Genomic DNA, 15863 nt, shown 5'->3' with positions numbered 1-15863 from the left:
CTTATTTTCGAACAGGATTGTATTCAAAGCAAAAAATTATTAAGTGAGACTACAGAGGGTGTTTTATGTTACTAAGAAAATTATAATCCACAATTAAGATATAACTCTCCTTAAAGGTCATACAGAAAAAATGTATTAAAATATAACAAGCAAAAACTATAGGAATACAAGTAAAACGGGCAAAAACTCATTGCTAATAGGAATCTTTGAGTGATTTCTTCTAGTCCATAACATATCAAGAAGTCAAAAAATAAGTGTCAATACAAAATACCTAAATAACAAAACTACTAAGAAAACTTCATGGAGATATAGCAAATCCTATTCCAAGAACACAGAGAATGTACCTTCTTTTCAAATGTTTGGAACTGTTCAAAAGTTTACAACGTACAATACAGAAAGCCTCAATAAGTGCAGAATGGTAGAAATGGCAACAAACTTGTCTGGTCACAAGATTTAGAAACTATGAAACATAAAACTATTAGAAAAAACCCTGCACACCACTGACAGGAAAACAAAACAAAAAAAAGAGGCAGGGGAGTCCTTGAAGAGGATCTTATCCTGGAGGAGAATGTTGGACAGAGTTCTCACCTCCGTGTCCTGGACCTGGCTGTCTAGTGCTCATTCCCTTCACCCGTTGCCTATAGGACGGTCCCTGCCTCGTGCTGGTTGGCAGCCAAACCATCAGGAGTTATGGTGTCTTGATCTTTGGAGTCGATGCTACTCAGCAAGCCCCTGCCTGGGCCCTCCCTGCTTTGTCTACCACAGAGCCTCCAGAGCACAGATGACACACCATCCCAGCCCTGACGGAGAGGGCACCCTGAGATCTTAGGCCCTGGGCTTGTACCCTCAGAGGTCACCCTAACCTGGCAGTGTGGTGAGGAGGACCAGACCCAGGCCGTGGAGCCTGTAGAGACCAGGCCTTCAGAGGACAGAACGTTCCAGAAGTGGGCGGCCCTGGTATTGCCTTCTGGAGACGAGCAGAGACACACGTGCCACGTGCAGCACCAGGGGCTGCCTGAACCCCTCTTCCTGAGGTCCGGTGTGGAGGGATCTGAGGGGGAACCTTCTCAGGGAAGTAGGAGCCCTTCTGGGAACGTTCAGCAGGGTCAGGGCTCAGGTGTGAGGTCAGGGCCCCTCCCTCTCCTTTCCTCTTCAAAGCCGTCTTCCCAGCCCAACATCCCCGTCAAGGGAGCATTTGCTGGCCAGGTTCTCCTTGCAGCTGCTGTCAGTGGGGTTGTGTTTGCAGGAGTTTAAATGGGTCGAACTTTGCCTGCGAGAACTGTGCTCTAGACCAACAAGAGCTCAGCTTAGGAAGGGATTCTGGGATTCATGGTTCTGACCCAAGGGTCTCTCGCCTCGGGGCTTGAACTGCAGCTCCTGTCCTCGTGACTTCTGCAGCCAACGTGCAGACATCCTGTTGCGCAGCAAAGCCTGGAGGGACCCTGGCTGGTGGGAGGCCAGCTGAGGAAGTGCAGGTGAGCTGGGAGTCTGGGGACCTGCTGGATCCCCCGAGCCCCTGTTCCAGGTCCGGCCAGTGTACGTGGCTGCCTTTGGACTCCTGGACCTTGATCTAAGTTCAGCTCCCCTTCTCCTCTGTGAGGGTTCCAGGAGCAGGGCCACATGAGGCCCAGAAAGTACCACATTGCCTGGGGAATGGGTCTCTTTCTAGTGGGACAAAAATTCTGAGGTTTGTCTCCAGCAGGATCCTAAATGTTTTTACAAAGATGAAGTAGTATTAAGCCCAGTCCTACAATGAACTGGCATATCTGAAGGGAGAGTGTAACCTGCATGTGTGTCTGTCTGTGTGTGTTCACATGCGGATAGAAATGTGTGTGGATGTCTGTGTATATGTGTGTGGGTGAGTGTACACAACCATGTGTGGGCCTTTGTATGTGTATGTGTGTGGATGTCTGTGTATATGTGTGTGGGTGAGTGTACACAAGCATGTGTGGGCCTCTGTATGTGTATGTGTGTTTTCGTGGTGTGCGGGTGTGCATTGCTCTGATGCGTCCTCATCCTGGCCCCCACCCTGGCCTTCTCCAGGTGCCCCTCCCACCTCAGGGGATATAAGAGACAGGACAGCTCTCCATCTGCACATGAGTAAGAAGAGGCTGAGGTGATGAGTGTTGGGGAGAAGTGGTCCTCGTCCTCTCGGAAGAAAGAAACAGGAGCTGCATGCGTGGACTCTCTTCCTTCCCAGGATTTTGCCTTAATAAATGTGTCAGATACAATTTTAAGGGACTTACATGAAGCAAATCATTTAAATCTCATCAGAGTCCTCTGAGATAGGGACAGCTATCAACCCCATTTTACAGACAAGGAAACTGAGGCCTCAGAGAGCTTGGCTGGCTCTCAGTTGGCTGAGCCATGACTCTAAGGAAGCGGTCTGACCGCTGTGCCCAGGTCTGTACTCACTCTGCTGTGTTGACTCCCATACACTGTTCACCAGCCTCACTAAGGGTCACCTCCTCTGGGGGCTCTGACAGCTTCCCTGTCCGCTCTGGGCTCTGAGACTGGCTGGGAGTCTATTGCGTTTCTCACACTCCCTATAGGTGTGTCCATGGGGTCTGTAGTGACAGGAGAGTTGGGTCTCCATTGGCTGCTGGACTGTGTTTGCCGGAGGTGGGGGAAAGTGAGGGTCACATCTGGGCTGGAGGGCCTCAGTGGTGTTTGCATCTGGGTGTGAGCTGGGCTTTCCAGATGCTGAAGGGTGACGACCAGCAGGGCCCATGCAGAGTTTACTCATCACTGTGTTATTCCACAGCCTGAAACCACGGCCCCTCGTGGGCCTGAGAGTCACAGGGGTGCTCACGCATCTCCTTCCCATCCCTGCTGCCCCGACTGCTCTTCTGCCAGCTGACTTATTGGGAACATCTGCTGTCCAAGGTGACACATGAGGAGGGGTCTGGCCACAGCCCTGCTCACCAGCACTTCCTCCCACCCTGCCTGCTGCTCCCTTCTGGGGCCTCCTGGATGAACTGAGAGGACAGCAACTAGGATAGACAGAGAAACTGACATTACGCTGCTAAAGAGAAAGCAGAATGTCTGTCACCAAGGGAAGGAAAGCGTTGCCTTAGGGAAGAAGACTGAGTAGTTTCTTGTGGGCTGTTACACTGGCAGCCTCAGACTTCTGCATGTTGACAGGAGCCTGACCTTAATTTCTTGCCATGTAGGACCTGCCAACGCAGCTGCTTCCTTCCTCAGAGTTTGCAAGCAGTGAAGACAGTAGAAAGTCAGCCAGCAAGATGGGGTCTTGCTCTTCTGTGATCTAATCTCAGGAGTGACATCCCCGTTGTCATATTCTATTGGTCAGAAGCAAGTCACAGATCCCACTCACACTCAGGGGCAGAGAGCCACAAGGTGTGAACCCCAGGAGGCAGGGATCCTTGGGTAGCATCTCAGAGTCTGTCTGCACTGCGACATTCCAGGTCAGAGAAGCAGGAGCACGAGGTAGTGAGGACTCTGCCCTGGCCGTGTTCACACACGGATTGTACAGTCACTGAACAGTCATTGTCACTGTGGGTCCGCCTCAGGCAGGATGATCTGCAGAACTGACTTGTGTTCATCACGGCACCGACCTGGATACAAGAATCAATGTTTTCATGGGAAAGGTTTCTCTCCAGGTCTGTGGGAATCTGAGAGGGTCCCCTCTGAATATTTTCCCCCTTACTTTTCAAACCTCCTACACCTCTAGGAAAGTGCTGTCACTAAAGTCACCCACATTTTCTTCCCTGTGTCATCCTGCCAGCAAACCCTGGGCTCCCACTATTCCTCACATCTTACTTTCATACAGGATCCCAGAGTCACTCCTTGTGATTCTAGTTTCTTGGTTTCCTCCCCTTCATCCAGATTATTTCTTAGCGATTTTCTCTCATGTTGATTACTCAGTTTCATTAAGAAATTGTGTTCTCTAACTAACCCTTTCCACTAATTTTTGGACCAAATGGGCCAAGGTCGTCTCTCCATTCCTCAGCTCACGTCCCACACAGGGACAGGATAAGAGTGGGGCTCCTGGGAAGTCATGGACTGGCACAGACCCTCATCGGGGTGAGACATTTAGGTCACCAAGGCATAGACCTTAGCTTTCTTCATGTCCCCGGCAGGGAGCACCACACCCGGCACACAGTATGCTCTCAATCAGCTCCCTCCCTCCTGGAAGCTGTTTCCCCAACAACTAATTATAGACTATGTTGCATTTGCCAGGTCATTTCACTCCATCGTGAGTTCCTTGATGTGTCACTCACTGAGGCCCAGCACAGGGCCTGACATCTAGTAATCGCCTAGTAAATGATTACTAAATGAGTGTGGGGTTTTCTTTGGTCATTCAACATTTATTTCAACTTACTAATACATGCATAAAGTTAAAAAAATTCATATGACATAGAAGACATACAGTGAAATGTAAATTTCCTCCTCCATCCCATCCAAAACCCTTCCAAATTCCCTCCCTGGACACAGTAACTGTTACCAGTTTCGACAGTGTTATAGAGAGCGATTTCATTTTATCAGGTGGTATTTATCACATATTCTATCTGCAATTTTGTTATCAATTAGCAATATATTGTAAGATTATTCTATTTTTAAACTACAAATCTGGCTCAGCTTAAGATATTGATAATAACAATTCTCCACTGCTGATTTAAAAAAATTTAAGTATAGGGCTTCCCTGGTGGCGCAGTGGTTGAGAGTCCGCCTGCCGATGCAGGGGATACGGGTTCGTGCCCCGGTCATGGAAGATCCCACATGCCGCGGAGCGGCTGGGCCCATGAGCCATGGCCGCTGGGCCTGCGTGTCCGGAGCCTGTGCTCCGCAATGGGAGAGGCCACAACAGTGAGAGGCCCGCGTACCGTAAAAAAAAAAAAAAAAAAAAAAAAGAAGTATCGCAAAAATCATCTCTCTTCCATTGTAATAGAGTTCTTTTTCTGGACAAAGTCACCTAGAATAAAAACACATTCGAGACTTTCCTCATGGCGCAGTGGTTTAGAATCTGCCTGCCAATGCAGGGGACACGGGTTCGATCCCTGGTCGGCGAAGATCCCACATGCCGCGGAGCAAATAAGCCCGTGCACCACAACTACTGAAGCCTGTGCGCCTAGAGCCCGTTCTCGCAACAAGAGAAGACACCGCAATGAGAAGCCCCTGCAATGCAGCTAAGCGGAACTAGAGAAAGCCCAGCAACGAAGACTCAATGCAGCCTAAATTAATTAATTAATTAATTAATTAAAGTAAAAAAAATACCATTCAATCTCCACTACTTGTACCCTTTTGATTAAGTTCTGGCCAATATGATGAAGCAGATGTGAACTTTAAAATTTTGCTCTTAAAGGGAAGAAACCTTTTTTCCTTCCCTGCTTTCCCTTTTGCTCATGGACCATGAACATGGTCTTAGGTACCTTGGGTCATGCCAACAATGGTAACATCCCAGGGACAGCAGAGAAGGAAGGTCAAGGAGACCTGGACGCCTGGACATCCTCGTGGTTCAGAGCCACCCTAGCAGCCCTGGAACTGCCTGCCTCACTGGCATGGGAGCCACATACAAGCTTCCATCCTGTGAGACCACTGTTATTTGGGTTCTGCTGCACATACTGAATACATATCGGGAGAAAAGGACTTCCCAGGAGTGTGGGGCTGTGGTGGTCTGTTCTAAGATGAGCAGAGATATATTTACAGTGTCACCATTTCGGCTCCTGGGACATTATTGTAAATGGAGAAAGGAAGAGCTGGGCCATGGCTGGGGGCGCAGCACAGGGAGACTGTTACCCTCCTCATCTTTCTAGCCATGGGGTCTGATAGGGGAGCGTTTGGGTCACCAGGTGTTAGAGATTTGGGAGCCTTCGTTTCTTCACTTCCCTTCTTGTCCTTTTCACAGACAGTTCTCTTGACATTCCAGCCAGGATGAGAATCCCTGCCTGTGGTCTTTTCCTCCTCCTCCTCCTGTCTGATGGCAGTGACTGTAGAGGCTGACATCTAGAGGAGAAACTCCTCAGGTAGGGAGAGAATGCAGCATCAGTTGTCATTGGGTTCCATCGGGAATCTCTGCTTCCCCAGCCAGGCCTGGACAGCCAGCCCTGAGACAGCGGACCCCGGGTCCCTCATATTTTTTCCCTGGTGATCCCCAAATATACATTCATCACTTCCCCTATTCCATTTGTTACCAATGAGTCACTAGGTCCAGCTTATGTTCCAAAAGTATTAGACAGGGGCATAGATACCAGAGAAGGGAACATCGGGGACCAACTTAGAGTCTGCCGACCACAGGATGACTTTGGGACCATCCGACTACATGGCCTGTCACACGGCTGAGGGTAGCAATGCAGAGACCAGAATAAATAAGGAGTTCAAGTCAAAGGTTTTGGGGCTCACTTCACAGGAATCCAGATCAAAATTATATTCCCCAAAAACTGGCCCGATCTTACAGGTAATTGGGGATTTTTTAAAGAGAGAACTTTGTAGGTAGAAACATAAACGTAGGAAATGAAAAGCCAGGTAGCAGCGCTGAGAGTTAGCGCTGTCTCACTGTCATTGACAACGATCCTTCCTGTTTCCGCAAGAACCACAGTGGTGAGTTAACTGGTACGTGATGTGACCACCACCCCTGCATCCTTTAAGTCTGTGAGGATGACGTTAACTTCCTTCATTGTCCCAAGACATGATATTGTCTTTAATGTTCTGTCGTGGCTGAGCTTGGGAGGCTTTTTCAGGGGATTCCACTAAGCCTTTCTTAGTAAAAGCTTTTACTTCACAGATTAAAAAAAACAATATGAGGGGCTTCCCTGGTGGCGCAGTGGTTGAGAGTCCGCCTGCCGATGCAGGGGACATGGGTTCGTGCCCCAGTCCGGGAGGATCCCACGTGCCGCGGAGCGGCTGGGCCCGTGAGCCGTGGCTGCTGGGCCTGCGCGTCTGGAGCCTGTGCTCCGCAACGAGAGAGGCAACATCGGTGAGAGCCCTGCGTACCGCAAAACAAACAAACAAACAAACAAAAATACAACAATATGAGCTCTCTGGGTGACATTTCCAATTACAGCTCATAAGCTTGAGAAAACCAAAGGTAAGATTTTTCCAGATTTGGATGATGCCCTAAGGATAAAAACAACTTTTCCCTCTGGGTTATTACCCACGTTTATATTTTGGCCTAAACAGTTATTCTCTTGGTACTGTACCTATGGAAGCTTTTTATACTTTATTATTTGTTTTCACTGGAAGAGGCAGCCTTAAAACAAGTTCTGTCGCGGTACTGGGAATGGAGTCTCCATGACCTATTTTTTCACTCCTGCTATTTATCTGGCACCATGGTAGGTGCGAGAATACAAGTCCACCCAAAGCAATGATTCTTTATCACTTGTGTGAGCCAGTGCTGCTTTGTGAAATGTTTGCTCTCAGCTCAATACAGACATTGAAAGTGAGTGTAAGCAAGTAAACTTCTACCTTTATCTTGTCCCAGACTGGTAATTGCCAAGAAAAAGATGAGCATGTATGTATATCATGTCATTAGATCTAAGACAGTTGGATCATTAGTTCCTCATGCACCAGAGATTGAGTAACTTGGTGTCTAAACTAGTACTGATACTTTTTAAAGACTTTTGTGGGGATCACATGTAAACTGATAAGTGATATGGATACTTTCCCCAGAAAGATGTGCATGTACAAAGAAATATGAAACAGTATAAAATGTCAGTGTTTATGTATGGATCCCATGAAGACTTATAGATCTTGTTTTTTGAAGCTTAGAAAGAGACAAAGGTAGGGAGAGGACATTTTGAGTAATCATTTCATTATTGAAAAATGCACTCTGCTTATCTGAGTATAAACTGGAGTAGACAGAAGCTGGACCCCATAACAACAGAACATCACAGAAGAAGTTGAAAGATGCCATTTATTACTTATTCATCCATCCAACCTGACTGCTTACAATGTACCAGGTCAAGTTCTCGTCTAGATCACTGCTGCAAAAATTGAAATTTGTCATTCTTTTTCCCTTCCTCACCTTCAACCTCCACCCCTAGAATCTGTACCCTCTTCCCAAGTTAGGGGAATTTCAAACTTGAAGATCTTGGTAGGAGGTAGAGACCACCTCCTTCCATAGGAGAGAAAAACCTGCTTCCAAACATTCTGGCAGGTTGAAACAGCCTGAGGCTCCACCAGGCAGGTGACCCCATGCTGGACTCTGACTCAGGACGTGGTGACACAGAGAGGCGGGAACTGTGCTGAACGCTTTGGCACATGTGGCAGAGGCAGCAGTAGTGTCATCCAGTTGTCAGGAGCAGCAGAGACAGCAGGACGAGCCGCAGGGCGCGCTGTCCAGCATCAGGGCTGACAGTGCTGTGAAAAGTGGCATCTGTGCCCACCTGCAGGGGCAGCGGTTCCTCTGTGGGACCCGACCTGGGTGGGATTGTGGATTCTGTTCCTGGCTGTGTAGTCTCAGGGCTGTTCTGTGGGTTTTTCCTGAAGTAAAACAAAACTACAATCTCTCTTCCCCGCGCACCATCCCCCCCCCCCCGTTCCATTTAGAACAGTTTGAAACCCTTTTTTGCCCATAAAGAATTGCATGAGAATACCATGTAGCGAAACTCTGAGAGAGCAGGGATTCAGAGACTCTTCCCCGCTGCTTTATTGAGATATGATTGATCTACAATATTAAGTAAGTTTATGGTATACAACTTGTTGACTTGATACACTTTATATTGCAAAATAATTACCACTGTAGCATTAGCTTACAACTGTATCATGCCCCATAATCACCTTTTTCGTGTGTGTGGAGAAAATTTAGGTCTACCCTCTTAGAACTCAAAAGCTTTTCTTTATGCTGAGTGGATAACTGCTTCTTAAATTTTCCACCTGGCTATACTGCATGGTAGAGAAAACATGTATCTCCCAGAAAATGTCCTGCCTTTTTCTTCCCAGGGAAGAAAGATTTCAGTGTGGATTTAAAACCCCTCCCCACCCTGATTACTCTCTGATCCCTGACCTCAGTGGATCCCAATCTGCCTGAGCCTCAGGACTGCTTGTAGGGATTCTGACAAAGTACTCAGCCTCTTCCCCGACCCGCCATCTCAGAATGTGGGCATGAGGTCCAGGAATCCCTTATGAACAAGCCCTACAGGTGAGGCTGATGCACAGCCACGTGGGAATCCTGGTCTACATCGTTGCTACTCAATGTGTGATCTGAAGCCCAGCAACATCAGCACCAAACTTGTTTAAAATGCAGATTCTCACGCTCCCTTCCACCTGAGGTGTGCAGGTGGTGCACAGGAAGATCGGGACCCCCTGGTCTCTTTGCCGTCTAGACTCGGTGTTCAGAACCGTGCGGTCTGCTTGGGTGTGTGGTCTGATCAGATCGCATAGCGCTGGGGTGTCCAGGGTTCAGTCCTTGTCCTTCCTCTTCTGTAGCCAATTCTCCCCTGGTGACCTCATCTGTTCGCAAAGCTTTAAACCTCATTTATAGGGTGTCACTTCCTCAAACTATTTCCCCAGCCAGGTCATCTCATCTGAACCCCAGACTCAGTTAGTACTTTCCTAAAGTGAATGCCAGTGCTGTGGCCTCTTCAAATATGCTGCTTCCAGAGTCTCTCCATTTCTGCAGAAGGTGCCCCACATGTCTACTTGCAAATCTCAAAATTTGCGGTCTTCCTTCATTCTGCTTTCTTATAACCCAAATTTCATCCATTAGGAATTGCTGTAAAACGCCACTTTCAGAATATATCCAGAATCCAATCAGTTACTATTACTTTCCCTGCTCACACCCCAGACAAGCACCAGTATCTCCAGCCTGGACACTGCACCATTTCCTACAGTTTCCTCTATGGAATCTCTTGCCCTTCACCTCCTGATTCTGTCCAGCAGCCAGATGTTTCTAGAGAGTAGTCACACCAGGTCAATCTTCTGTTCAAACCATCTTGTAGGGGCTTCCCTGGTGGCGCAGTGGTTGAGAGTCTGCCTGCCGATGCAGGGGACACGGGTTCGTGCCCCGGTCCGGGAAGATCCCACATGCCACGGAGTGGCTGGGCCCGTGAGCCATGGCCGCGGAGCCTGCGCGTCCGGAGCCTGTGCTCCACAACGGGAGAGGCCACAACAGTGAGAAAAGCCCGCGTACCGCAAAAAAAAAAAAAACCCAAAAAAAAACATCCTGTAGACTCCGCACCTTACTCAGACAAAATCAAAACCCTTCTAATATTGTCTAGGTCTATATAATCTGTCCGGACACTGTATCTCATTCTCATTTCCTCTCTCCTCCAGCTACGATGGCCTCCTCACTCTTCCTTGAACACGCAGACACTCTCCTGCCCTAGTGCACTGGCACTGGAGGCTCCCCCGCCTGGATAGAACTTGCCCCAGACATCCTCGTGGACATACCTTCATGTCCTTCACATCTCTACTCAAAGGTCACCTTCTCAATCAGGCCCACACTGACTGCCCTAGTAAAAGACATCATCCCTGTCCCCACACACCTACACGCTGGGTCACCTTCCTCAAAGCACTTACCAACTTTTAATGTAAACACTGCCCTCACTTACTAGTCTCATAGTGCACTCTGCCCTTTCCCCTAGAGCATGTACGCCACATGGCTGACAAGTTTTGTCTGTTCTTAGTTCCCTGAGGTTTCCTAGATGCAAAAATAGTGTGTCATGTACCTGGCACACAAAAATATCAATTGAATGATCAGTGTAGAGCACCTCCCTATTCTAGAGACAGTGTCTTTATTAACGTGACCTCAGGCCACATGCTGTCTTGTGGCAGCTACAGCACAACGTCCATTTGCAACGACATCAATGCCGCCTGTACTTTTCTCAAAAGGGCTGATCTCCCCTCCCTCCCACACCAATCAGTCTGCACACCACACACCATGCTCCTTCTCGCTTCAGAAAAGAATATCCTGCACTTATGCGTCCTATATTCCAACGCACCCTGACTCTGTTAGACTCTGCTTTCTAAATCCATCAGTTTGGATTGGAGTCAGCACTAGGTTTAGAAGATCTAAGGGCAGAAGAGGGGCCAGGCTGCAGAGAAGAGAGAAATCCAGCAAGAATTAAGTCAAGATGAGAGACTATTGGGTCCCTTCTGTTTGCTAATTCCAGAATCTGGTTCCTTTTAAAAGATGGGGAAAAGTTGGAAAGAAGAATCCAGCAGACATCTCTAGAAGGAGAGCAAGAGCTGGATGAGGCTGAAAATTGCTCTCTTGATACTACTGAGAATCCTGTGTGCAGGGCCCCCTTGGACTTGTGGGGACACGACAGGCAAAATGACTCCGGCTGCTGTCAGAGATGGGGACACCCAGAGAAGAATGAGACCAAACTCTGCACATGAAAAACAACAGTCATTATTCCAACGACAACAACAACTAAATAAACAAAATATAAACACGCACGATAAAGAAAGGGTCCGAGGATGGGAGCAAGGCCCGAGCCAAGGCTACCTGGTTACAGGAAGCCCTTGCTGCCCACAGTCCTGGAGACAGTACGAGGCCCAGCTGATTTCTGAGCCTCTGAGATCACAGGTCCTGGTGGGACAAGGTTCTACTGAAGTGACGAGGACAAAAGAACAGAGCAGATGACCTGGCAGAGCAGTGACCCCATCAAAGCCCACGATGCAGTGAGCACGGAGTGGGCACAGGCCGCGTCCACACTCAGCTCCTCACCGCCTCCTCCTGTCCCACCTGCAGCAGACACAGCACAGCAAGCACACAGATTCTGGAAGGTTCTCAGCACTTCCATTTATTTTCTCTCTCAAACTTTAAGAATCCTTTCCTTTATTATCCCAAAAACGCCTCATGGCAGGAATTAGAAAAAACAAAATTCATATACAGATTTTATTTGCAACAGGCAAGATAAGACATTACTATTCAGTGCACCACGAAGTTAAGACAGGGATGGAGGTGGCCCAGCCCTGCCTCTGCTGGAACAGGCAAGCGGATCAGGGAAGAGAACACAGGTCAGGGTGGGGAGGGGTCGTGGTGGGCAGGGGTGGGCCAGTCTCCCCACCTCCTCACATTATGCTACGAGGAACACAGACACATTCAGATGCAGCTGCAGAAAGAGGAGTCACGGGATCTGAAGCCACAAAGTGGGACCGTGCATCACTCAGTCCCACGAGGCTGCTGTCTCACACTGTGAAAGAAAATAATCATGAACAAATTCAGGTCAGTCATGTAAGTGCTGACCTTCCCAACAGCCCCCCACATGCTCAAATGTCCCATTCAAGGATCCCCACCACCCGGGCCATCTCCTCCACCCCAACATCTCTCCCAATCTAGGCCCTCCAGGGTCTCACCTTTAGGATCCGTGAGAGACACATCAGAGCCCTGGGCACTGTCACTGTCTGGGGGAGAACAAAACCAGGACATGGTCAGAACCCACAGGAGAGAAACTAGAGAAGGAACTTTAGGAGGGTGAGCCCCCCCCATGGCCTCCTGTCTGCACCCTCACAAGGGTCTCAGGAATCACAGCCCCTGCACACTTACTTGCAGCCTGAGCGTAGCTCCCTCCTTTTTCACCTGTAAGAAGAAAACATCACATGAGAGGCCAGGGAGAAGACTGAGTTGTGAGATCCTAGAAGAACCCCCTAGTCCTGGACCACAGAGAACTTTCCAGAACTGTTGACCAAAACCCATGATAGGATCAGGAACACAAAGAAAGGAGATGTGCGGGGACTGGATCAACTTCTTCCCTCCTGGAGGTCTGTCAGCAGGAACATTCCCTCTCTGACCTTCAAGTGCTGGTAACCTGGTCCCCAACTGGAATTATGAAGGTGAAAAACGTGTCTTTCATTTCCACACGTGCTTTACAAAAGGGTAAGTGCCAGTCTGCACACTGACAAGCAATGTCTCTGAATGGTGCTGCCCAATACACACGCAGGCAAGCTTCCACCTGGGCTTGAACCCCCCAGTGACACAAGAAAACTCAGATCCCTCCCCCCTTCCCTACCTGAGTGCTTCTTCCTCCAGATCACAGCTCCAGCCACCACGGCTCCAGTGACCACCAAGAGAACCAGGCCAACAATGAGGCCCATGATGGGGATGGTGGGCTGAGGAGGTTCTGTGGAGGAAAGGGAAGGGGCCCTGACCTCAGGCCTGAATCCCCACCTTGCTGAACGTGTCCAGAAGGGCTCCTGCTTTATCTGAGAGGAAGCTCCACCCCACATGTCCCTCCTTACCCCATCTCAGGGTGAGGGGCTCCTGAAGCCCCTCGTGCTGCACGTGGCACGTGTATCTCTGCTCCTCTCCAGAAGGCACCACCAGGGCCGCCCACTTCTGGAAGGTTCTGTCCCCTGAAGGCCTGGTCTCCACAAGCTCCATGTCCTGGGTCTGATCCTCCCCATCACGCTGCCAGGTCAGTGAGATCTCCTTAGGGTAGAAGCCCAGGGCCCAGCACCTCAGGGTGACCTCACGATCAGAGATGGGGTGGTGGGTCACGTGTGTCTTTGGAGGGTCTGAGGAGGAAGAATCAGAAAATTCACACTTAGTGTTACCTTCATGGGCCACTGAAGCAGCATCATGTGACCATCCTGAGAACGAACAGCACAACAGGTTTGAAAAGCAGCAGCAAAAACACCAGACACCAGCCTGGACTCCGGGGTATGGGAAAATCTCCCAGTCCTTGGAAAGTTCTAGAATAAGGATGAAAGCCAAGGTAGGAGGCTCCATGTAAAGGGGAGAATACAGAGCAATGGTCCTGACTTTGGTGGAGGCTGAATGACTCAGAAAAGCTGGAGTCAGGCCTCCTAAGATGTTCTCAGGCTGAGAACAGGCCTTGAGAGAGAAAGTCATGGTTCACAAGATGGGGGTCAGGGTCAAAGGGCGCCGCTGGTCAGTTATTTCAGGGATGGTTTCCTGCTTCTTCCCCAAAGAGACTGGATTCCTTCACTGTCTTTCAGAGAAGTGAGGCCACCGGCGAGTCACTGTCTCGTACAGAATATGAAAACCTGGGCGGATTCCTCCCTCTCCCGACAAGAAGCTGGGGCGGTGTTCCCACAGGGACCCCATTTCCTCCCCTTGTGGGAAGCCAGCTCCAGCCCGAGGGGACACCAGGGAGGCCCCGCGGCCCCTCGTACCTGCGCGCTGCAGCGTGTCCTTCCCGTTCTCCAGGTATCTGAGGAGCCCCTCCACACACCTGCCCTCCGCGTAGTTCCTGTAGTGCTCCGCTTCACCGGCCGCCTCCCACTTGCGCTTGGTGTTCTGAGCCGCCGCGTCGGCCGCGGTCCAGGAGCGCAGATCCTCGTTCAGGGCGATGTAATCGGCGCCGTCGTAGGCGTTCTGGCTGTACCCGCGGAGGAGGCGACCGTCCGGCCCCACGTCGCAGCCGTACATCCACTGGTAGGTGTGAGACCCTGACCCCGCCCCGACCAGCCGCAGCGATTAAACCCAAACTGAAAATGAAACCGGGTAAAGTCCCGCCGTTTCCTCCCGAGTCGCGGGGCCGGGCGGGTCCCGCAATGTTGGGGTGACCCTCGGACCCGGAGACTCGGGGCGACGCCGGCCCGTCCCTGGGGATGGGGGTCGTGACCCGGACCCGGGCCCGCGTCGCTCACCGGCCTCGCTCTGGTTGTAGTAGCCGCGCAGGGTGTTCAGGTGCACTCGGAAATTCTGTGCGGTGTCCTTGTAGATCCGCGTGTTCCGGTCCCAGTACTCCGGCCCCTCCTGCTCCACCCACGGCGCCCGCGGCTCTTCCCTCGGATTCGGGGCGTCGCTGTCGAACCGTACGAACTGCGTGTCGTCCACGTAGCCGACGGAGATGAAGCGGGGCTCCCCGCGGCCGGGCCGGGACACCGCGGTGTAGAAATACCTCAGGGAGTGGGAGCCTGGGGGCGGGGAGGGGTGAGACCCGGTCCGACCCTCCTCCCGGCGCGGGTCCCCGGGTCCGAGGTGACGGGGCCGGCAGGGGGCAGGGGGCGAGGGGCTCGTGAGACGGAAAAGGTGTGGAGGTCGGAGAAGGGCCGGCACCTCGCGGGGAGAGAAGAGGGGGCGGGAAGCAAGGGAGGGAGAGGCGGGGACCGGGGTGAGGGGGCGGGTCTGGACCGGGGGCGGCGGCGTGGCTCCTTCCCTGGGAGTCCTGACCCCCGACCCCCGGGGTCCCCTGGCTCCTCCCCGCAGAGGCCGTTCCCTCCCGACCCCGCACTCACCCGCCCAGGTCTCGGTCAGGGTCAGGGCCCCCGTGAGGAGCAGAAGAAGGGTTCGCGGCGCCATGACCCACAACCTCGGCGTTTGAGGAAAAACTGCGTGCGGCGGGTCGGTGGAGACTTTATAACCGGGAACCGCGGGGACGCTGATTGGCTTCTCCAGAAACCGGACACGCAATGGGAGTGAGAAGTGGGACGCGTCACGAGTGTCCAGGCAGGAGGGCCCGACACAGGTTGTGAGAGAGAAAGTGAAACTCCGGGAGACTGGGAATCCCCACCACGGAGCGTCCCCGCCCCAGAGACCGCCTGATACCCTGAGAGCCTGAGAGCCTGCCCCTCCCGGGACCTGGGACTCTGCCTGATCCCTCCCCTCCTGCACCGAGAGCTCTTTGTCACAGTGTCTCCCTGAGTCCTGGCCCAGGGACTGTGTAGTCAGCGATTTTCACAACATTGTGGTCAGAATATTTATACATTCTTACAAACTAGTGACGACCCCACAGATAATTTTATGTGGATACTTCTATCGGTACTTTCCAAAGTAGAAATAATAAAGTTTAAAATTTTAAATTAATTTATTTAGAATAATATTAATAACCCATGATTTAATATGAAAAATAACTACTTCCCAAAATAAACACGGTAGTGGGAAAAGTGGAGCTTTTCAGATTTTTATATTTTTGCAAGTCTCTCTGTTTCTTGTCTGTCTCATTAGAAGACCCCTGGATGTTCATGTTTGCTTCTTCAATGAATCCGTT

At 50.7% G+C, this 15863-nt stretch overlaps 1 protein-coding gene across 5 annotated transcripts; it reads right to left on the bottom strand.

The window, feature by feature from the left end:
- Positions 1-11678: 11678 nt before the first annotated feature.
- Positions 11679-15266, bottom strand: LOC117313796 (BOLA class I histocompatibility antigen, alpha chain BL3-7-like). Of its 5 annotated transcripts, XM_033863920.2 has the most exons (8): positions 15112-15265; positions 14521-14790; positions 14044-14319; positions 13147-13422; positions 12918-13028; positions 12455-12487; positions 12265-12312; positions 11679-12101 (listed from the first exon to the last, which is right to left on the bottom strand). In XM_033863920.2, exons 1-8 carry the CDS (start codon positions 15173-15175, stop codon positions 12097-12099), a joined length of 1083 nt encoding a protein of 360 aa, XP_033719811.1. In that variant the 5' UTR covers positions 15176-15265; the 3' UTR covers positions 11679-12096. The 5 variants fall into 5 exon arrangements, with proteins under 5 accessions (XP_033719811.1, XP_073666618.1, XP_033719810.1 ...); XM_073810517.1 differs by lacking the exon at positions 12265-12312 and having other exon boundaries at positions 15112-15266; XM_033863919.2 differs by lacking the exon at positions 12918-13028 and having other exon boundaries at positions 15112-15266.
- Between the last annotated feature and the right edge of the window lie 597 nt (positions 15267-15863).

Source organism: Tursiops truncatus, chromosome 10 (genome assembly GCF_011762595.2).
Source record: "Tursiops truncatus isolate mTurTru1 chromosome 10, mTurTru1.mat.Y, whole genome shotgun sequence".
In the NCBI taxonomy this organism is placed as follows: domain Eukaryota; kingdom Metazoa; phylum Chordata; class Mammalia; order Artiodactyla; family Delphinidae; genus Tursiops; species Tursiops truncatus.
The sequence above is the reverse complement of the archived record's forward strand: the minus strand, read 5'-3'. Positions and strand labels throughout refer to the sequence as shown.